Below are 23,515 nucleotides of genomic sequence, written 5' to 3' on the forward strand. Positions count from 1 at the left end.
TTGCATCCCAGAATTGTACCATCTTGCACTGATCAGAAACGTGGCTGGTATAAGCTCATTACCTAGTTCGCCACTCTGTCAAAAGGGCAGTGGACATGCAACAACCCTTTTTAACATGAGCTGATATGTCCCAGCACTGTTTTAGGCAAAATATAAAACAGATTTATCAGCCACAGAAAGATAGATTTTAAGTGATTATAAGTGGTAGGTGTAAAGGTCAGAAATAGTTACATTAAGAAAATGAAAAGTAAACACAGATTCTAAATCTTAAACTTGTCATATAAGCAAGAGTTAAATAAAACAATGTCTCACCCTGACAGGTGGTACAAACAGGTTACAGTTCCTCAATACACCAGCTAGGACTACCTTCCTGCCTGGGACCATCCTTCTCCAGTTCAAAGTCTTTCCCCAGTTCAGACATTCTTCCAAGTGTTGAGATGGGGCATAGGCTCTGACTCCATGAGTGCTCTGGGGCTGGAGCACCCATGGGGAAAAATGGTGGGTGCTGAGCACCCACCGGCAGGCCTCCTCTCTCCCCATCCCCCCAGCACCTCCTGCCCACTGCCAGGCCCTGCAGATCAGCGCCTCCCCCTCCCTCCTTGCACCCCCCACCCACCTCACTCAGCTGTTTGACGGCATGCAGGAGGCTGGGAGGAAGGGGGGAGGAGCAAGGACGCGGCTTGCTCAGGGAAGTGGGTAGAACTGGAGACGAAGAGGAAGGGTGGGGGTGGAGCAGGGGCGGGAAGCGGCAGGGTGGGCTGGGGCCTTGGGTGGAGTGGGGGCGGGGCCTGGGGAAGAGCCGGAGGTTGACCATGCCCCAGGATTTTGGAAAGTTGGTGCCTCTGAGATGGGGGAGTAGGGGGGAGAGGCCAAGTCACTTCCCCTCTTTTATACTTTCTTCCAGCTTGCTGGAAAGATCTTTGCTGTTAAGTAGGGATCAGGCAGTTCCTATTGGTCAAGCAGTCTCCATTGCCTCTCTGTCTTCTCTAAAGAGTCTCTGGGATAATGGATTCTTTTCTTGATGGGTGTTGATGAGCCATTAACACTGTCTGGCTATTGATGGATACTCCTTTGTTATAAGTGAAAGGCTCACTGTGGGTGTTCCCAACATATTTCAGTAACGCATATGGCAATGCCTCATAACTTCACATACAATGATAGTACATACAATCCAACAGGAAATTAACGTTCAACCAATCAAGACTTTTAAAATGATACCTCACAAGGTATACTTTGTACAGAAGATATCATAATCGTATCACCATGGTGAATATAGAGGTTCCAGGGTGTGACTTTGAGGTACAGGGTCAAACCAGCACTCTGCCAGTCAGGGTCCAGGACTGGTGTCCTCTGTCAGGGTTCAGCGTCTGCCTAGCAACTGTTAGCAGCTCTCTGGGTGACAGGTTAGAGTTTACTTGCCCCTAAGAGTTCTGTGGGACCAGGGTTTAAGACTTGTGGTTCCTGACACAAGGCACTAATGGGTATAAAGCATTCAGTATCAGATAGCCAGTGTAGGCAACTGTTATTATTACCTCATCTTTGCTTAGCCCAGTCACTGTAGCTAGTATTTTAATTTTTATTGGCTTGTGACTTTCTTGGGTACTGTTTGGTTTGCAGATTTTTTAGCAATATTATAAACAACATCATAAAGGAAGATTTCTTTTAGGAGAGAAAAAGAGAGTGTCTGTGTGTGTATGGAGGAGGATATGGAAGGGAGGGGATTCCACCAACTATCCTGGGTAGCCCCAGACTTTAGTTAAAGACAGTAAACTAGCATTCTGTGGACATGCAGAACCGATGTAATTAAAGTGGCTTATGATCATCAACATAACTTACATCGACTTAAGTCTGTAGTGTAGACATGATTTGGCCAGAGCCTTAGAAAGCTTTCATGTAAAGCAAAATCTATTTGTCTGGGTCCAGGCAAGTTAATTTCCACAGCTATAATCAGATCCTAAGTTTAATAGAATGCTTGAATCACCAAAGGGAATTGCACTGTGTTTATTGATTCTGTTTTGTTTCTAGGTATTGCTGGTTTGTAAAACATTACATTCAGAAGCAATGTTCAGATGCAATATAATGGCTACATTAATCAGAAAAAGGCCACAGCTGAGAAGTCTGCAGAATAGTGGGAGGAATTTTCACACAGGCAAGCTATTTGTCCAAGTATTTGGCTGGCCCTGAAACAGTTATTTGTGAACTCATCTGGGGCTTCCTGCAGAGTGGATCAACAATATGCAAAACAGCTCATGACAAAGAATGCTCAGTCCCATCTCCCCAGGATTTGGGAATACTACTAGAGTCACAAAAGTGGAATGCAGGCCCTTTGCTAGATCCACAAAGGGATTTAGGTACCTATCTCACCCCATGTATTGTGTAGGGAGCCTGGGTGCCTAACTCAGGGCTGTGGATTCCACTAGGTGGCAGGGAGCCTAAACATTAGTTGTTGCAATGCTGCATTGAAGTCCCCTTTGTGGAGCTAGCTCCTCATGGACAAAAGGTCCCTTGACAAACATTATTCTTTTTGCTTTGATTCTAATGCATCTAGTCTGCACCATGCCATCAGGGTGTCTGCTACTGTCCAATCCAGGACATCCTGAACTCAATAATCCCTTTCTGTTTTAATCTTTAAAAAAATATATAGGGGGGTTAGTTTCTTCTTTCAGGATTTGCCAGTCATTTGCCACAGTGCATAAGCAGGAAGAGGGTTGTTGTCAATCATCCAGTACAACACATTTCGTCCAGTTTAGAAAGACATTTCTAGCATACTGGTTAAAACCCAGTGTAGTCTTAATGATGTGATCACACAAATAGCCACATTCCATAGATGAACAAAGGCAGTCCTAGGCCTGAGTCCATGGCAGTCACAGTAGGAGTCACACCTAAAGCTCAGCAGCTGAGGCCAGAGGCAGATTGGTGTCTGGTGGGATTTTCAAAAGTGCTTAGGCACACCTAAGGGAGACCTAAGTCCTATAAAAAAAAGACAGACCTGATCTGACTGTTAATGCTTTTGAGTGGGAGTAAGAAACTGATGGGGTCTAACCCCAGCTCTGACACTGACTCCCTCTGTGGTCTCACTTAGGCTCTGGTTACCTCAGTTTCCACATCTGTAAAATGGTGATGAAAGTTACCTACCTCACACAACTGTGTGAAGATCAATTAATGCTTACAATAGATCTTTGAAGATGAAAAAATCTAGAGCTATGTATTATTAATAATAATCATCATCATCATAATAATTCATAGATTTTAAGGCCAAAGGGGACCATTGTGATGAGCTAGTCTGATCTTCAGCATAACACTGAACTTCACGCCTAGAGGCCATAGAACTTCACCCAGTGATTCCTTCACTAAGCCTCATAACTTATAGTTTAACTGGAACATATCATGAGAGAAAGCCTTGGCCATGAAACCTGTAGACTCCAGGAATGCCAGGACACATAAGACTAGAGTTGGTTGTAAAATAGGAAAATTATTTTGTGAAAAAAATTCATTTTCTGTTTCTCATGAAATTTCGCAGGATATTTTTATTAACATGTTTACTAAACTTGCTATAGAACATTTTCAGTTATTGAAAAAATCATGTTTTCTTGGTAAAAACTAGGGTTTTGGTAAATGAAAAATGTCTCTCATGATGTTAGTAAAAATATTGATGAAAAATAGCTCGGAAATTTTCACAAAAAAATTCCATGATGTTAACGGTTTTACCAGAAAAGTTTCATTTGTTTATAAAAAGATGAGTCTTAGATGGAAAAATCTTTTAGATAGCATCCTGCTCCTGTGGTACTGTGATTAGGAGTCTTATGGGCCTCTAGCTCCCATTGACTTCTGCCTTGTTGGCACCACAAAATCCCCACATTCTGGATGTGCTCCATCTGAGAACTGAGTACCAGCAATTACGTTCAAAGCTGCAAAAGGATTAGTTGATCATCGGTGGCAACCATCTAATGAGTCTTTGTGACTAGCAACTAATCTCACAAAAAGTTCGCTCCTTCTGAGGCACAAATCCTAAACGGCAGCTAGAATTTTGCAGCTCCCAGAAGGCCTTTTGACAGATCTCCACACTTTGCCCCGCGGGGGCTGCTGCGCTTTCGAAGCGATGGTGCAGCACGTCTACTTTTAGATGAGAAGAGCAATTAGTAATTAAAAATAATAATCTTGAAGCATTCAAGTTGCACTTTCCTTGATTGGTATCTCCAAGCCACATGCACAGAATCTTAATTCCTCTGACAAATCTTGTGATTTCTGCTTAGATGTGCTAATACAATTCTCATCCAGAGCCGGGATGGGTTCTCAGCATGGAAAATAATAATTATAGGTGAGACGAACCCCACCCTGACCACAATAATTTTCATTCCTCTGGGCCCTCAGAAATAATTTACAAGCACAATAGCCAACTGTTTGTGGCTTTGATGGCAATAATTTGTTTTAAGGGACCATTAAGTAGTAGTATGTATTTACCAGCTAACAGGCCCCTGAGGGAGAGTATGTGACATGACACACATTTCATAGGATAGATATTTCCCACAATATCATGTTTGGTCTCATAAGGATAAAGCCCCATGTGAGACAGCAGCTTGTTTAGAAGTTGTTCCAAAGACACAAAAGGCCCCAATAGTTAGTATAAAGTGTTCTTTCTTTAGCAGTTAGCTTCACTCTAACATAACTCCAGCTAGGATGAGCATTTCACATACGTTTCTAGCTTTTACTAATGTAAGGAAAAGAAAAGACATTGGAACAGAACTGAGGTCCCACCCTTCTAATACTTATGTGTGAAGGCATTGTTTGATGTAACTAAATTCAGCCCTTTCAACAGATCACAGTCCCTGGTAATACTTTCCCATTCCTGGCTATTAGTCCTAAATATTGCTGACAGACCATACATGTCAAGACAAGACAAAAACCACAGTTCAATAGCAACTAATTTAAAACAGATGAGGAGAAATAAAACAGTAGTTTCCTGTTCTATACTTTTGGATGTTTATTCATGCTGATCATCTCCCGTGAACATTCCCATCAATGTTTTTCTATATATGTGATAGATTGAATTCCATTTGTCCAGGGTTCACAGATAAGCAAACTCCCAGGAACTTCAATGAACCAGGATTTCACACCTGAAACCAGGAGCAGTGGAAGCTCCCTAAAAGTGTGGGGCCACCGGTGCCTAAACTGTGGCCCTGCCCCCCAGGCCTTGCCACCCTGAGGTCTCCCCCGCCCCCCAGCCCTGCACCACCTCTTCCCCTGAGGCCCTGCTCCTACACTGCCTCTTCCCCCCAAGACCCTCGCTGCTCCTCTCTACTCCCTCCTCACCATCGCTCACGCTTACAGTGATGGAGCCATGACCCCCTGCTCCCCCCCTTGTTCCAATGCCCCTGCCTGAAACTACTGATAGATTAGAAATTATGGATCAAGTAGAAGGATTCAAGAATGCTCTCTTTAAAATTAGTGCAGAGCAAGAGAAAGATAAAATACCTCAGGTAACACCCTGAATAAAGTCAAGGGATGCCTAATTATCATCCAAAAACAGGATTTCGGCCAGGAAAGACAGAGAGGTGAGAAGAGAGTAAAGGGTTTTATCTTTAGCTGATAAAGTCATGGGCCTCTTTTTCCTAGTAAATATTGGACTGATTTTGGGGATGATCCCCAAGAATCTCCATGAGCTGTAATAATGTTGTGATAAAGCTCTCGGCCTACATTTCAAACTTGACTAATGATATTGGGTGTCACAATTTCTGGGTGCCCAACTTGAGACATCAGAAAGGGGCCTGATTTTTAGAAAATGCTGAGCACCCACCATCTACAAATCAGGCCCCTTAATATTCTCTCAAGTGGGCAGCCAAAAATTGGGACACCCAAAATCACTCTTTGGTTTTGAAACTGTAGGCCTTTTTCCTCCTTATGTGCCTGTCTCTAAAGCAAGGCAAGACCAAGAACACCTGACCACATCTGACATTCTAGCCAGCGAAGAGCCAGAGGTACTCATCCATAGCAATCAGTATGTGTTATGACTCCAACCCCAATACAAGTGCACATAATACTATTGTACATTTATATAATAATACCTATATTCAGCTGTCAAGGTTCCTCCCCCACTCTGAACGCTAGGGTACAGATGTGGGGACCTGCATGAAAACCTCCTAAGCTTATCTTTACCAGCTTAGGTCAAAAAGTTCCCCAAGGTACAAAATATTCCACCCTTTGTCCTTGGATTGGCCGCTACCACCACCAAATTCTGGTTACTGGGGAAGAGCTGTTTGGACACGTCTTTTCCCCCAAATACTTCCCAAAACCTTGCACCCCACTTCCTGGACAAGGTTTGGTAAAAAGCCTCACCAATTTGCCTAGGTGACTACAGACCCAGACCCTTGGATCTTAAGAACAATGAACTATCCTCCCAACACTTACACCCCCCCCCCTTTCCTGGGAAATGTTGGATAAAAAGCCTCACCAATTTGCATAGGTGACCACAGACCCAAACCCTTGGATCTGAGAAAAATGAAAAAGCATTCAGTTTTTTTACAAGAAGACTTTTAATAGAAATAGGAGTAAATAGAAGTAAAGAAATCCCCTCTGTAAAATCAGGATAGTAGATACCTTACAGGGTAATTAGATTCAAAACATAGAGAATCCCTCTAGGCAAAAACTTAAGTTACAAAAAAGATACACAGACAGAAATAGTTATTCTATTCAGCACAATTCTTTTCTCAGCCATTTAAAGAAATCATAATCTAACACGTACCTAGCTAGATTACTTACTAAAAGTTCTAAGATTCCATTCCTAGTCTATCCCTGGCAAAGGCAGCATAAAGACAGACTCTTTGTTTCTCTCCCTCCTCCCAGCTTTTGAAAGTATCTTGTCTCCTCAATGGTCATTTTGGTCAGGTGCCAGCGAGGTTACCTTTAGCTTCTTAACCCTTTACAGGTGAGAGGAGTTTTCCTCTGGCCAGGAGGGATTTTAAAGGGGTTTACTCTTCCCTTTATATTTATGACATCAGCATTATCTTTAATCTGAAGAGCTCAAAGTACTTTTCAAACATGAATTAGTGTTAATTAGAGATGACGTTACTGCCATGCACGAAAAGTCATATTCTGCCATCTTTACATTGAAATCCTGAGCTCTGGTTGCATAGAAAAATGCTACCCAAGATGAGAAGGGGTGGCAGAACTTGTATGCATTTCTAATTACAATTGAACTACAAAGTCATTCATATGCTAGTACTGCTTTTTCCATCGCTTTGTTCCTAACAGCCTTTATGAAGCTGTATAAACCACATTGATGAATTGAGAGTCCAGCCTCCAAAAATGCAAGATAGGCTCCCCCCCCCCCCGACCCTTCTGGAGGAAAGAACAGCCTCCAGTGAAGCACGGAAACAGAAAATGAACCTCAGAGGCAGCCACATGTGAATTTCAGACAGAACCTTACTTGTGTGATTCTGTTTCATCACCATCCATTTCCTTTGAACGCATCATCTATACATAAACATGGATTTTTTGTTTTGTATACAACTCATTTTTTCACATGCCCATGGAAAACAACACCGGAGCAAGGCATGCACCCCAAATTAAATGGATGTTAGGGCACTATTTTAAATATGGGTTATCTGTTTCAATTTACAGGACTGTAAGTAATACCCCTGCACCTTTTTATTTCCAACATTCTCAGGAGCTTTTTTTTATGTCTAATTTTACGTCTAGCGTACCTCATAAATCCACCCCAAATTATTTTAAAATTTGTACTCTCTAATTCTGGTTTGAATTGACATTTTGTTCTGGTTGAAGTGACATCCTCAGCTTCCTTCTCCCTCTGCAATTAGTTGAGATTAAGCAGTTGGAAAACCAGCATGGCAAAGCTCAGAAATGTTCAGAGTCACTGATGCTTTGATCACACTGAACAGGAGAGCAGCAATAGACTGTCATTTGTAACTTCAAGGTACATAAATAAATAAATCTCTGAGATATTTTTTAAGTGATCTGTGGCAAAGAGTATTCCACAAGTGGCGTCACATTAATGTCTAGCAAGCAGTGTGCACTCCAAAATCAGTCCAAAACTTTAATGTAAAATAAAGGGATTCTTTGTTCAGTATTTATAGTTGCATACATTGCTTAATGATACAGTAAGAACTAAAACTGGGCTCATGTTCCAAAGATCAGATCCGTATCCAACCTTTAACAAAGATCAGGGTGTGGCTTTTAATAAAACATTGTTTTCTTAATACATGTTAAAGAGCAGCATATTGGAACATGTGTTTTGTTTATTCTGGTGAGGCAAACAACTTGGGACATGCAGCAGTGCACAAGGGTTTAGTCACACAGCATCCACTGAATTTAATAGCCGTTGAGCAGCTAAAATCCCTTATCAATTCTTTGGAAATGTATCCCAGGGTGAGTGTGCACAGGCAATGGTTGCCTGAATCCTATCAGCTAATTCTGTCTGCTCTCCCTCTCCCTAGGTAGAATTTGTATTAGAAAGTAACAAAGTTTGAAGATTGGGCCAGTCCATGTAAGCATTTGAAGGGTGAGATGTTTTGTGTGATCTCTTACATTTACTAAACTATGGAGATCTGTGAAAATCTGTTGCTAAATTACTGGTACTTCCAATCCAGGGCAGAAATGCCATAAAAACAGCCATTCTCATAGTCTTTTGGCCCTTCCAGCTCCAGTCCTGAAGAGCACTAGAAGGGACAAGCATGCACAAACATCAAGTTTAATGGGAAAAAGAACATTTTCCAAAGGTTTGGAACCCACAGAACAGTTGGTTTTGATTTCAATTCAAAAAAATGACCAGCAATTATTGGAGGGGCTGGTTCTTATTTTCCCTGAACTAGATTGCTCCTCCTTAATTCTCTCTGTCTGCTGATTCAGCGATGCTTTGCCCCTGGCTAGGTAACATTTACTTAGCATAATCAAAATTATATAAATGATGGGATATTCCCCTTGTCGTGTAGTCACTAAAATCTTTAGGCCGCTGCATCCTGCCCCCCTCCATCCACCTTGCTAATGTTGCAGGCTTTGACATACAAGAGTGAGTAAAAAGGGGGGTAGCAATTTGGTGTCTGTTTTCAACTGCTTGACTATCAGAGTGAGAATGGAGAACTATGGCTGCAAGGGAGAGGGGCTGTGGCATGGGAATTGGTGAGGGTAAGAGGAACCGGAGCAAAGTGGGGATGATGGGGAGGGAAAGGCTGGGAAGAAAGAGAACACTTTTAAAAGGAAGCGAGGACCAGTAAACATGGAACCTATATGCAGGCGTTAATATAGATTTTTATATAAATAGACCATACCAGACACAACTCTACTCTTCTTGCTGTTCTGGGTGTGCAGTCCCCCATACAGTGTTGTGTCTAAATTTTCTGTGATCATTTGGTCCTACTTCTGGTTGTGTTTGCTGTGGAGCAATGGTGCTGATTGTTTGTCCTGACTGGCCCAAATCCCATCATATCTGCCCCATGTTCCAGTTGTTTAATGACAAAAATGCGGATGCTCACCTTTTTTTGGAGATATGTGAGAAAAGACAGTTCACCTCACAGTCTCAAGAGACAAGTGGACCAGTTCTCAGACCACTCTCCCTATAACAGGAGCACCAACTGGGCCCTATCGGAGGAGGCAACTTGAACAAAGAGAAGTGGTGGGATCAGAAGACAGGGTCAATGAATATTTTTGAGGTGCTCAGTTAGTGCTGTGATGAGCACCATAGACACGAATCAGAAAAAAACCCACAATTGCATCCCATGACAATAAAGACAAAATGTTGGCTGTATTGGGGGGCAGGGGGGAATCATGCTGCTAGTGGCATAGCATTTCCTGTGGAAATAGCATAGGCAGACCCCTTAAAGAGCTGGGATGTATCAGAGCCTGTCCTTGAATTAATATTTTTAAAACACAAGAAAACGAAGAGCAAATGATCACAGGAGGATCGGCCGACGTAGCTGCTGGCAGGTCACAGCTGACACTGCTGTTCTACATGTGTTTGCTGCACTTGCTAATCCCAGTGTTCTGAAGCAATTTATTTTTCCATTGCTTTTTTGTAAACAATCCATTGGCACCAGCCAAAGTCAATCAATTGCTTCAACTCGCGCTAGCAGCACAGGATACACTGTATCAAAGCAAACACGTTGAAAAATGACAGGAGGGAACCGGGCGCAGCGAGGGAACGCGCACAAAGCCAGCTGCTTTCTGCCAGTGGCATGATCAGCCCAGTGACTTGTCACACCTTGATTTTATTTTGTGTGATGAACAAGGTCCATACAGACCTGAAACCTGCTATATACGTGCATATAACCAGGATAATCTTACTTAGCAAATCCTACCTTTTCCATTGACACCTTACATGACATACTTGGTACAAGATTTGTTGCAATTCTATAACGGTGGTAACATCAGTGATATAAATGGTCATATTCTATCATACAGCATCACACCCCAGTGCAAAACTGATGCAGGAAGGGGTGTCTAGAGTGCATCCTAGAAACTTCCCATTCTTAGTCTTGTATTATTACAGCTTCTAACCCAATATTAAAGGTATCAGTGTATAACAGAAATGGTTCATCAAAATCATCTCTCACTAAAGAGGCTTTCTCTTTGTAAGGTCCATTATGGAAGTAACAGTGTTACAGAATCCCTTTACAAACCCCCGGTAATATTTGGTCAGATCTTTAGTGGATTGGACATGCTCTTGCAGGAGTTGCAGTATAATCCCTGCATGTTTCATGTGAACTCACCAGGAGCTAATGAAAATAGCTAATTTATCCATCTAAATCTGGCAAATGTTTGGGACCCATTTAACATCAACTCAGTGTAGCTATTAATGTTCTTCACCATGTAGGTATCTGGCATTTAGCTCTGAAAGCAATGCGGGGCATGCCTCAGTTTCCCTGTTCATACAGCAAATCAGGTTTGCAATGGCTTTTCTGCTGTGCAGTTTTAAGTTTGTTTACAGGTGCTAGGTGAAATATCAGTCTCCTCAGGCTTTCTAACATGAAGTGTGTTCTCATGTAATACAACAGCATAACCATAAGGGTTTCTAGCACAGAGTGTGTTCTCATGTACCACTCCTAACTTGTTCAAGGATTTTTCCAAAAGACCATGCTCACTGTACATTTGTGTCGCCTCTGGCTCCTCCATCTGACATTTGATGCACCAGGAACCACCCCGTTCCTTTGAGGGAAGCTCCCAGTGTGAAATGGACACCACACAAAAGTTAACACAGTCATAAGATGCACGAACATTTGGGCAGATTTACCTCTGGTTGCTGGGGAGATGTTAGTCCACACCCACCACTCCCATCCCCCGCCACCTGGCCTGCCTCATTTTGTTCCATCTATGTACAGAGCCCCCGTTATAGACATAGGGGTGGCCAGAGCAGCACTGTGGAGATGAGCAGCATGTGAACCCTCTTTCACACAGGTGGGAATGTTAGATCTACAGGCCAAGGGGCTCCTCCATGCATTAAGTTTGATTTCCTTCCTCCCGACTTATGGATAAACCAGCCATCTCTGTATGATAATGGTAATGTTGCTAATGAATTTGCATGCGTACAGTAGCCTTATATCCAAATTGATCCAAAGTGCTTTACAAATTTGACTCTCTTTCGTACAAACTACACAACTACAGGTTTCATTTTGCACATTACTGAAATGCAGCTAGCGCTGGGGTGGAGTGTGACAACTGTTTAACAGAACCTATCAACACCACACAGGAGTGTAGTATACCTTATCCAAGGGAAATTATAGGGGGAATCTTAGGCAAACAGAATATAACTACCCACGCTTTACTTTGTCAAGACACCAGGTTGGAAATTTGTAGGGACATCAATCCTGGACTTTAGTTTTACATCTCCTTCCAGGATGTTTCTTCCATTAGCATGGTACCTAACATTATGCTTTGACATTGCTTCAGTACTGAGTCAGAGAGGAAAAGCACCACCCACACTGGGTCCTCAAAGCACCTGAGTTTGTCCAGCCAGTATCAAACTGGTCTGACCATGCTTAGCTTACAAGAGCTGAGATGGGCACTGCACAACATACTGGAGGGAATAAGAAATCAGAGGGTTGCTTAAAAAGCCTCTGCATTTTTTCAATACGGTGGTGACTGTGAAAATTAGCTCAATGCATGTTGTGTTAAAACCACAGATTTATGTGAAAAGCTGACAGTGCAAATCACTGAAAATATCCATTATGCTTCTCTCATGGGCTGCAACCTTATCCAATTTCCTCTTTGATTTAAAGGGCTCCATGTGTGGTTCCATGATGCAAGCTGAGGTGTCACAGACATTTTCATTCATCTTGGGAGACAATTGTACAAACATTTAATTACTGTCTTTCTATCATCACTTTTTTCTGACCCAGTGAACAGTACCAAGCACATAGTAAGAAAGTACCGGGGGCATCTACGAACGAAGATTGAGTCTGGAGAAGGAACCATCCCCGTCCGATGCCATAATGCAGTTCAAACATGGGACGGTGTATTGCTGGGAGAGCAGCTAGTCACAATGTCTTGCACAGACAAAATTGCCAGGTAATGTGAGCACCTAATTTATACATTATAAAACTGGTTGCTGTGTGGAAATGAGGTTGATGTCACAGAGGACTGTGACTACTGGTGGGGAATAAATAGCAGGTGCTGATAAACCCTAAGGAAACAATGACCCGCTTTGCATGTAAATGTAAGGCACATAAATAGGATGGAATGTAAATAGAATGTTTTTTTCCAAATTCTCCGTGGATCATTAGCTGCTCTTTAAAGTGTGACAAAAATATAAAACGTCTCTTGCAGCATTTTCACCAATCATATTTCTATATGCAAATTAAACAAAATCACCTCTGTACTTATTGGATGATTTACCTCTGAAGTGGCAAACCAATCATGATTCAGATAAACTTATTTCATTTGCATCCTATTGCATAAAGTGCTCTAAATGATAAGAATGTTTATAGTTTCTAAAATGCAATTTCAAAACTCTGATGTCACCAGTGCTATATGAAGCCTTCTGATGAAGAATTAATCGTGAAATATGATTTTTCTTCGCTTAGGTGACTGTGATGGGTTTTTTGTTTGTTTGCTAGCTCTACTCAGTAAATAGAATGTATATTTACTAAGGCCCCCACTTAACTTGTGATATTGCGGAAATTGCGGATTCCACAATATTAGACTTCCAATGCAGTTTTGACAGGAGCCCTGCCATGCGCGGGGCTGACAGTGGGAACCCCAGGCAGCCGACAGCATAAGGGCCCGCTCTCAATGCTGGGTGGTCAACAGTGTAAAATCACAGAAAAGAAATAATGGACTTAATTACTACAAACAATAATGTCCATTATTACTTTTCTGAAATTTTCCATGACTTGTCACAACTCAGCTGCAATTTTTTGACAATCATCCCACAATTCAAGTATGGCCTTATATAGATGTATATTAATACAGAATAGTTGCCATTAAAAAGTCAACATTTGCCAACAATTATTCCACAGGGGCATGCGAAATACCACAGCTATTTCCCATTCTAAAGTTAGGGTACTAAGTATTAGCAAATGTTGATTATTTTAAATGGCAACCACTCTGTGTGCGTATATATTTAATACACATATGTAATTATATATAATTATATGTGTGTGTGCGTGTTATGTATATTAAATGTACATGCATCTCTACTTGTAAAATACATTCCATCGCAGCTATAAGAAATGTAAATATTATGGGTCAAATTCTCTGCTGCCATTTTATGTATATGACTTTAATGGAGTTACATCAGAAGAGAATATGGTCATAAATATCAAAGGCCAATGTGAGCACAATGCTAGAAAAATACTACTGTTTAATGCACTTGCCCAAATTCTGCTCTTAGCTTTTCCTATACAACCCATCTGAAGTCAATAGGGTTGTACAGGCAAAACTGAGAACGGAATTTGGCCAAGAATGTGTGTGTTTCATCCAATCATAAAATAGGAGTGCTAACAGAACAAATTACAATGCATCAAAATACTCGCTCTGCAATAGGTAGATTAGTCACAAAATTACTTCTGTTTGCATGAGAAAGAAAAGACATCCTCTTCTGTAATATTTTCATGTATTCATATAGAGATAAGAGAAAACTTAAAACTGAGAGTTTCAGCAGAACTCTCCCTCTACTTTCAGATACAACTGGGCTTTCTAAATCCAAACCCACACAGACTACAAAAACTAAACAAGTTAAAGTTTCTGAATTGAAATTTTGCAGTCTCTGTGGTTTTGAATGTCAATAGACAGTAAATTAAATATCAACTCTGCAAGCAGTATTATATTTGTTATTGATGGGAATGTCAGTTTTAATATAGACTCTCGGAAGCTGTTTTCTCCAGATACTTGTTCTTTAATCCAGTATTATATCTGCTTAGAGCTTTCACTGAATCTTTGTATACCTCCATGAAACTGATTGTTACCCTGTAACTAAATGGCATTAAACCTGTAAAGGAATATTACAGATTGCCATGCAATATTCTTACATTATCAAAAGAAAACTGAGAGCCTCCCCCTTTGCTATGCTCTAATTGTTGCTGTTATTATTATTTATTTGTACAGTACCATAAATGTGCATGGCACTTAGACAAAATACAGTATTCCCTACTCTGACAAGCTAAACAAAGCTATAACTTGATGAATGACAATTACAAACACTGTAGATAGGGGTAAGGGAAAACAAAAGTAACATCAATAATACTTGTTGTTATCTGTACATCAAGTGTTTTGGAAGTTGTGAGACTTACATGTGATACCATATCTCTGAAGGACAGGCTTCATTGAACATGTGTGTTTTAAGGAGGCACTTGACGAAGGAAAGGGTGGAGGCATGGCAGATGGGGTGAGGAAGGGAATTCCAGTGCATACGGGGCTGCTTGGAAGAAAGTCCTGGAGTAAGAGTGGGAGAAGGAAACATCGGGAGGAGTCAGTCATGAGACTTGGGTGAAGCAAAGGGAATAAGGGAGGAGTGAAAAGAGGGTACGGCACAGAGGTAGGTTAGTGCTCTGTTGTGAAGGATCTTGAAGATGAGGACATGAAAACTGAATTTGATGTGGAAGGTAAGGAGAAGCCAGCAAAAGGAAAGAGTGGTGACAAAGGATATGAAGAGAAGCTGGGTCTGATTTTTCCAGAATTTGGATGGCTCATAAAGCCAGGGATGCGGGGGGGAAGGTGGGGGCAAAGTAAGAAGAAAGGAGGATTGAGAGGAGCAATGTGGTAGTAATAGAGAGAGAATAAGAGAGCAACTGAAAGTCAGAGCCTCTAAAGGAGGATGTGATCAACCATAGCAAAGAAAGAGGACAGGCCAAGAAGGATGGGGATGGAAAAGAGGCTTCGAAGCTTTACACTGATGGCTTTGGAGAGGGTAATGTCAGTGTGGTAGAGCGCGTGGGAGCCAGACTAGAGGGATTCAAAGGGAGACATGGTGGAGGGAATATTGAGGTTAATGAAGTAGAGAGCACAGAGATGAATGGAAGGAGGGGAAAGAGATGCTAGTAAGAAAGGCAAGAGGAGTCAAAATAATGTTCTGGGACATTACAGTGGCACATTTGAAGGAAGAGGGGATGGTGGTAAAGGAAAGAACAAAGCACCAAGTACCAGGAAAAGTCTCATCAGCTCAGAAAAGCTCTTTTTCATTTTAGACAGTGTACTGTTCCCTCATCAGTACCCCAGCAAAATGGATTTTTCTTCAACAACCCCATACTGAACAAGTTACAATTGAGTATTGGGTGCTCCTTGGGACAGTTTTATCTAGAGTTGGGCAGAGAGCAGTGAGGGGTGGGCAGGGGATGTGAACCCTTCGTGAACTAAATACCAACTTTCAGTTCACAGTGTACACAAACCCATGATCAGTTTTGTTCACCTTGTGCAGGACCTGAAATAGGGCAGGGCAAATATAGCTTTATCCTACCTTTGCATTCCTCCAGTCCCCAGGGCTGCTTACTACATTCTTCACATAAGGATACAAGAACCACAGCTGGGAAAGGAATCCAGTGAATGAGAAGAACATTGGTTTAATGCCTTCTTTATACTCCCCCTCCTGGAGGGAAGCTCAGTAGAAAGTTATTATTCAATACTTTTGAACTCCAAATATTCACCATAAAATGTAAACAGCTCAATCCCCCAATGACTGCAGGGGCTGTGGTGACACAGGAACCTATTCGCACATTATCTGGACTTGCCCTACAGTAAAAAAAACTTCCAAAAATGAACCCATTTGTATAAATAAGATTTTTGACAAAAATCTTCCTTATTCTCCTTTGATTATGTTGCTTGGAAAAGGCCCTCAGGAGCATTAGGCTATTAGAGAATGTTCCCCATTGAGAACCTTACTAGTAGCTGCTAAAATATGTGTCATTTTGCACTGGCAGCAAAGGAACTTACTACCAGAATATCAAAGATCCCAGCAATGGAAAGCATTACTGAGCAACAAATTATGTTCTTTTCTGCTCACAGGATATCCACAAGCAGAACGTGGTTGAATCAGATTTATTTATTTATCAAAAACATTTAGCAAATTTTTTTACCATTTAAAAAAATTCTATTGTTCAAGCACAAAATTTTCTGCCAGCGCTCGATACCTAATATTTGCTATTTGATGCAGAGGTCAGCAACCTTTGGCATACAGCCCATCGCTGGCGGGCCGCAAAACATTTTGTTTACGTTTACCGTCCACAGCCATGACCCCCCGCAGCTCCCAGTGGCCGTGGTTCACCGTTCCTGGCCAATGGGAGCTGCGGGAAGCAGCGGGCCACGGGCACTTGTTGGCTGGGAATGTGCTTCTGGGAACAGCAAACTGCGGCCAGTGGGAGCTGTGGGGGGACGTGCCTGTTGTCGGTCAACATAAACAAAATGTCTCACAGCCCGCAGCGGATTACCTGATGGGCTGCGTGCCGAAGGTTGCCGACCCTTGTCCTAGAGCATATCATTTAGAAAAACATACGATCTTGATTTAAAAATTGTCAATGGTAAAGAATCCTCCACAACCATTGGAAAGTTGTTCCAATGCTTAATTTCTCTCACTGTTAAAAAATATATACCTTCTTTCCGTCTGAATTTGTCTAGCTTCGACTTCGAGCTGTGTTATACCTTCCTCTGCTAGACTGAAAAGCCCATTATTAAATATTTGTCCCTCAAGTAAGTTCTTCAAGTCACCCAAGTAGCACAACCTATTTAGCATATCACTATAAGGCATGTTTTCTAATCCTTTAATCATTCTCGTGGCTCTTCTCTGAACCCTCTCCAATTTATCAGCATCTTTCTTGAATTGCGGGCACCAGAACTGGTCATAGTATTCCAGCAGCAGTCACACCAGTGCCAATGCAGAGGTAAAATGACCTCTCTACTCCTACACAAGATTCCTCAGTTTATTCATACAACGATTGCATTAGCCCTTTTGGCTACAGTGTCACACAGGAACTGTGTGATTATTCATGTTCAGCTAATAATCCACCACAACCCCCAAATCTTTTTCAGAGTCACTGCTTCTCAGGATAGACACCCCCACCCCATCATGTAAGCATAGCCTACATTATTTTTCTTAAATGTATACATTTACATTTAGCCATATTAAAATGTATATTGTTTGCTTGAGCCCAGCCTACCAAGTGATCCAAGCAACCTGTCTTCCTCATAATACCACTCCCCCAATGTTTCTGTCATCTGCAAACTTTCTGAGGATGATTTTATGTTTTCTTCCAGGTCATTAATAAAAATAGCATAGAGCCAAGAACCGATCTCTGCAGGACCCCACTAGAAACACACTCATTCAATGAAGGTCCCCCATTTACAATTACATTTTGTGACCTATAAATTAGCTAGCTTTTAACCCATTTTAATGCATGCCATGTTAAATTTGGATCATTCTATTTATTTTTTTTTTAATCAAAATGTCATTCGGTACCAAGTCAAATACCTCAGTAAAGTGTAAGTATATTACATTGACACTATTGTGTTTATCAACCAAACTTGTAATCTCCTAAAAAAGATATCAGGTTATTTTGACAGGGTCTATTTTCCATAAACCCATCTTGCTTGGCATTAATTATACTACCTTCCTTTAATTCTTTATTCATCAAGTCCCATATCAGCCACTCCTTTATCTTGCCCATACCTGAGGTGAGACTGACAGGCCTCTATTTACCTGGGTCATCCCATTTACCCTTTCAAGTATTGGCATAACATGAGTTTTCTTCCAGTCTTGTGGAACTTCCCTGGAGTTCTAACACTTACTGAAAATCAATATTAACTGTCCAGCAAGCGCCTCAGCCCGTTCTTTTAAAACATTTGGATGCAAGTTATCCAAACCTTTTATTTTAAAATGTCTGACTTTAATAGCTGCAATTGAATGGTCCCTTCTGGATTTAAAATCTATGAATTTATATGTGTAAATTTAAAATTTGGTTTCTGTGACTCCTCACATAACCCACACTAATATAGTGTTGGCCTTGGTCATCCTCAGACGGCCAGTCCACCTAAAAGTTTTATGAGCCTCATAATGCATGCTGAAGTAGTAGCGGTTCAAGATTTTTGAAGCTGCAGGCTGTAGAATCAAACACCCTGTTGACTCAAGTACCCTTGCTTACCCTCATACATAAGACTCTGAAATTCATTCTCCACGAGCACTGATGTCACTAAGACACACACACACATTTGTGAAAATATGAATATGAAAGGGGCATATGCATTGCAGAAGCAAGTTCATTTAAAAACTCAGCCAGTTGTTTAAGGAAAATGTTTTTGCAGTCTTCACCCAATTCTACTTGGTGCTAATCTCAACCTCCAAAACAAGACCTTTGGCTCGGTATAGACACATTGGGACAGCACTGCAGTCCTGGGAGAACTGTAATTTCTCAGGCTCATCATCAAAACAGAAAACTCCAAACTTGCTTAATATTATGGGCCAGATTAAACCTCTCCTTACCTTGTTGCTCCCATGCAGATGCCAAGTACAGAGTAAATCTAATGCAAGGTGACTATGGGGTTAATGCTGCTGCAGATGTTAGGGGGCCGGGGAGAAAGTTTGGTGTGGTAACACCCTTCTTCCATTCTGGCCCTGCTGTGCAAAGGAGAGCAGATGATGACCTGAGTTTCCTGGGAGCTTCAGGGAAAATTGTGCCTGCTTCAGGCACAGCCCTTGCCAGAGCAGCCTTAAGAGTGCACTTTGGCACTATCCCCACTGCAGGGCTGTAGCTGAATGCCACAGTCCTGCCCTTTCTGCATAACAGCAATTTAGAGAGATCAGTTCAATTTTTTTGTCTGGCTTGGATACATTGTCAGACATTTTTTGCACATATTTTTCTGCCTCTTCAGGTGTCTAAATACTTCTAAAAATCTGGCCCCCAGTGGGATTTTCAAAAGCACCTAGGCACTTAACTCCCATTCATCTCAATGGGTGTTCGGCACCTAGGTGCCTTTGAAAATCTCATCAAGCATCTACATGCCTTTAAAAATCTGGCTCTAAATGCTTAATGCTAAGCTCTTGTGACCATCTGGCCCCAACTATGGGTGCTGAGATCTTCTGAAAATCTGACTATACACATACAAGACCAAATTCTGCAACATATTGTGTTGCACTCCGAACAGCTCCACCATCATATTTCAGAGCAGGCAGCACTAATTGTGCATCCCTCTTCTAGCTGCCCAAAGTCCATCCCCCCAGTTCCCAGTGCAGATTAGATTGTCTCTATTCCTGGCAGAGATAACCTGGTTGAGGGCATGTTGAGCAATGGCCAGGCCAGGACATAATCATGTTTAAATGCATAGCCCCTGGCTCCTAGGCCCCATTCAGAACCATCCTTTTGAGATTCCCCTGGAAGAGCACTTGTGGAAGGTCTGCAAAGTATACTCACCACACACTTTGTTCGGACATTCCCCATTGAGCCACAGTGTTTCTGGCACATGCTTAGGAGTAAACACCAGTCAGAGTTCAGCCCACGTTGCACTCACTCTTGACTTTAGAGCATAAACCATTTTTTAAATTGTTTTCTTTAAAAAAGCTTCCTCAAAAGGTCAGCTTTAAAAGGCTGCATTTTTGTGCCACCACGTTATGCACTGAGCAGTTACCTACTATTTCAAAAAGACACTGAAGTTAAACCCAGGGGCTAAATGAGATTTACAACATCTGAATTACACCCCACGCATACAATGACATGAATAGCAGCAGAGTGCCTCCAAACTTCATGTTTGCCATTGTCAAACAGTCTATTCTTGTTCCCTGGCTAAGATTCAAGGGTCCTTCTGGCCCATCGCTAGTGAATAGATCTGAATATCTATTGAGGGAAGTATTCATAAGAGGGTAGGATAAGAGTGGTGTTAAAGAACGGCGTAAGGATTTAGCAGTAGGGATCCAAAATAGAACTTTACAAAGTGATTTGGACAAATTAAGCTGTGTTTAAATGTAGCATAGAAAAATGCTAAACTGCAAGTCAGGATAGGTATTCACTTTTTTAGATCTATTTTAGGGTTAGCCTGTTGACCAGAGAAATTTATTAACAGAAGTCTGAGCCTGGCAAGTTAACTCTTAAAAAAAGCCACTTCAAAAGCTGCATATTAATGTAAATGAAAATCAATGAACACAGCTAGCTCTTCAGTTAGAGACAATTTGTGCACACAATAAAGTCAATTTGTAATTCCCTCTCTTAACCCCTTTCTGTGTGACTGAGAATTCAACTTCAGTCTTTCATGACAGGGGTATTCCAGAAAATATATATATGTATATATATACACACACACACTGCTAAGAAACTCATCAAAAATGAATGCTCTAGTTTCAGTTTCTAAACCCATAGTAGCTTAATAATCATATAAATAGGAATATGATAGGTATTCTGCTGAATATAGACCACCATGAGTAACAATTTATATGGTGCAAAAGCATAACGGGAAACTTTGGTAGTAATGTCTGTGGTACGGTAGTTAATGGCACACTAAGCAGACAAGACTTATAGATAGATTCATAGATTTTAAGGTCAGAAGGGACCATTATGATCATCTAGTCTGACCTCCTGCACAATGCAGACCACAGAATCTCACCCACCCACTCCTGTAATAAACCCCTAACCTATGTCTGAGCTATTGAACTCCTCAAATCATGGTTTAAAGACTTCGAGGTGCAGAGAATCCTCCAGCAAGTGACCCACGCCGCACTCTGCAGAGGAAGGCGAAAAGCCCTCAAGGCCTCTGCCAATCTGCCCTGGGGGAAAATTCCTTCCCATCCCCAAATATGGTGATCAGCTAAACCCTGAGCATGTGAGCAAGACTCACCAGCCAGACACCCAGGAAAGAATTCTCTGTAGTAACTCAGATCCCACCCCATCTAACATCCCATCACAGGCCATTGGGCATATTTACCGCTAATAGTCTTAAAAGAGTTGATAAGGACAAGAAAAATGCATCTCCTGTAAAAGCAATAAACAAAGAAAGCTTTCAAATTCACAAGCAATATTATTTATAGTTGGGGTTTTTCAAAGGTGCCTAAGGGAATTAGGTGCTTAGTTCCCATTGACTTTCAATGGGAGTTGGGCACTTAATTCCCTTACCTGTCTTTGAAAATTTCAATCTACATTTCTCTTAATATTTCACTGGGGGAGGTGGTGTGAACAGTGGAGAGTTAGCTGTTTCCTTTAACAATAATAACAATAATATTGTTAGGAAAAATTTAGGATTTGAGTCTGCCCTCGTGCTGTGAATCAGGAGTAGCTCCACTGAAGTCATTGGAGTAACATCAGTGTGAGATAAGAATAAGCCCTAGGTCTTCACAGCGCATCAGAGGTAAGTAAATATTGACTTCAGGAGAACTATACCCATTTACACCACTGAGGATTTGGCTTATCACCCCTTCTTCATCAGCGTGCTCCATTTTTATAACCTATGTTGAGAACCAGAGCATGCATGGCCTTTGAATGAATGCAGAAATAGGAAGTAGGACACAAAGAGCCTTACCTCTCTGTCTGCCTTCCCCTCCTACACGCACCTTCACACAAAGACCAGGCACAACAGCAACCCTTGCACTGAGATGCAATCCAGCCGAGCTCACTCTGGGGCTACTCCACCACCCAGTGCAGACCAGTGCCGTCAAATCCCCTTAGGTTTTGGTTAGTTTACACAGGCTCAATCAATTTCAGAACACAACAATTGTTTGTAGTGTTGTTGTAGCTGTGTTGGTCCCATGTTATTAGAGAGACAAGGTGGGTGAGGTTATATCTTTCTTTGGACCAACTTCTGTTGGTGAAAGAGACAAGCTTTTAAGAACATAAGCATGATCATACTGGCTCAGACCAAAGGTCCATCTACACAGACCTCTCCTTTAGATCTGGGAAAGATACTTAGCCGTGACACTCTGAGTACCTTTCCAAGACTTGAAAAAGAACTCTGTGTAAGTTTGAAATCTTGCCCTGGTCTACACTAGGAGGGGGGATCGATCTAAGTTACACAACTTCAGCTACGTGAATGACGTAGCTGAAGTCGACGTACTTACACCTGCTCACCGCGGTGTCTTCACTACAGTGAGTCGACTGCTGCCACGCCCCCGTCAACTCCACCTGCACTTCTCGCGGCGGTGGAGTACAGGAGTTGACGGGAGAGCACCCGGGGGTCGATTTATTGCGTCTGGACTAGATGTGATAGATCGACCCCCGCTGGATCGATTGCTGCCTGCCGATCTGTCGGGTAGTGTAAATATACCCCTTGTCTCTCTTGCCAACAGAAGTTAGAACATGGCAACACATTTTTCTCAGCTGAAATGTGCCCCTTACTGTTCTGCTCCCCCAGTTGAACAGAGACGGTCTATGAAAGTAGCAAAGTCTTCAGCATGCTCTTACTTCGTAGCTTCAGATCCACCCAATCACACCTTCTTGGCTTCTCTTCTCCATCACGATTTGCTTGAAGCAGTGGAGGGGGAGAGGAGGAAGGAAGGTAAGTTAGCAAACTGAAGCAACATTGACAGGTTTCAGAGTAACAGCCGTGTTAGTCTGTATTTCGCAAAAAGAAAAGGAGGACTTGTGGCACCTTAGAGACTAACCCATTTATTTGAGCATAAGCTTTCGTGAGCTACAGCTCACTTCAAGTCACTTCAAGTGAGCTGTAGCTCACGAAAGCTTATGCTCAAATAAATGGGTTAGTCTCTAAGGTGCCACAAGTACTCCTTTTCTTGAAGCAACATTAGTTCCATGCTTAGAATGTGTTTCTTTTAATTTCACCAGCAAGAGAAAGGGACAGAGTTGTGGAGGGAGGAGGAGTGCAGATGTTGAGGGTAGGCCAAGAGAACAGAGCATCACAGAGATTGAAATAAAAACCACTTAGGTAGGGGAAGCAATCAGTGAATAAGGAGAGGTGGGAACAGGAGCGTTTCCTCAACCAATTACTGTCACCCTCCTGGTGTGCAACATATCCTGGTTGTCTGCCCAACACCCCAAAGTTGGCCATATTTCATTGACAAAGCTGTATGCCTAGTGTACCCGAAGCGCACTGGGATCCTTTGGGAGGAAAGGTGCCATATAAATGTAAAACACTGTCATTATGTACACTG

General features: G+C 41.9%; 1 protein-coding gene across 3 annotated transcripts in view; it reads left to right on the top strand.

Annotated features, from left to right (window-relative positions):
• ADARB2 (adenosine deaminase RNA specific B2 (inactive)) overlaps window positions 1–23,515 on the top strand; it is a 427,450-nt gene that overhangs the window by 382,124 nt on the left and 21,811 nt on the right. For all 3 annotated transcript variants that reach the window (XM_048837675.2, XM_048837673.2, XM_048837674.2), the window contains one exon: window positions 12,345–12,513. In XM_048837675.2, coding sequence (XP_048693632.1) covers window positions 12,345–12,513 — 169 coding nt within the window. The remainder of the gene's footprint in view (window positions 1–12,344; window positions 12,514–23,515) is intronic.

The sequence above is a fragment of the Caretta caretta genome, chromosome 2 (genome assembly GCF_965140235.1).
Source record: "Caretta caretta isolate rCarCar2 chromosome 2, rCarCar1.hap1, whole genome shotgun sequence".
In the NCBI taxonomy this organism is placed as follows: domain Eukaryota; kingdom Metazoa; phylum Chordata; order Testudines; family Cheloniidae; genus Caretta; species Caretta caretta.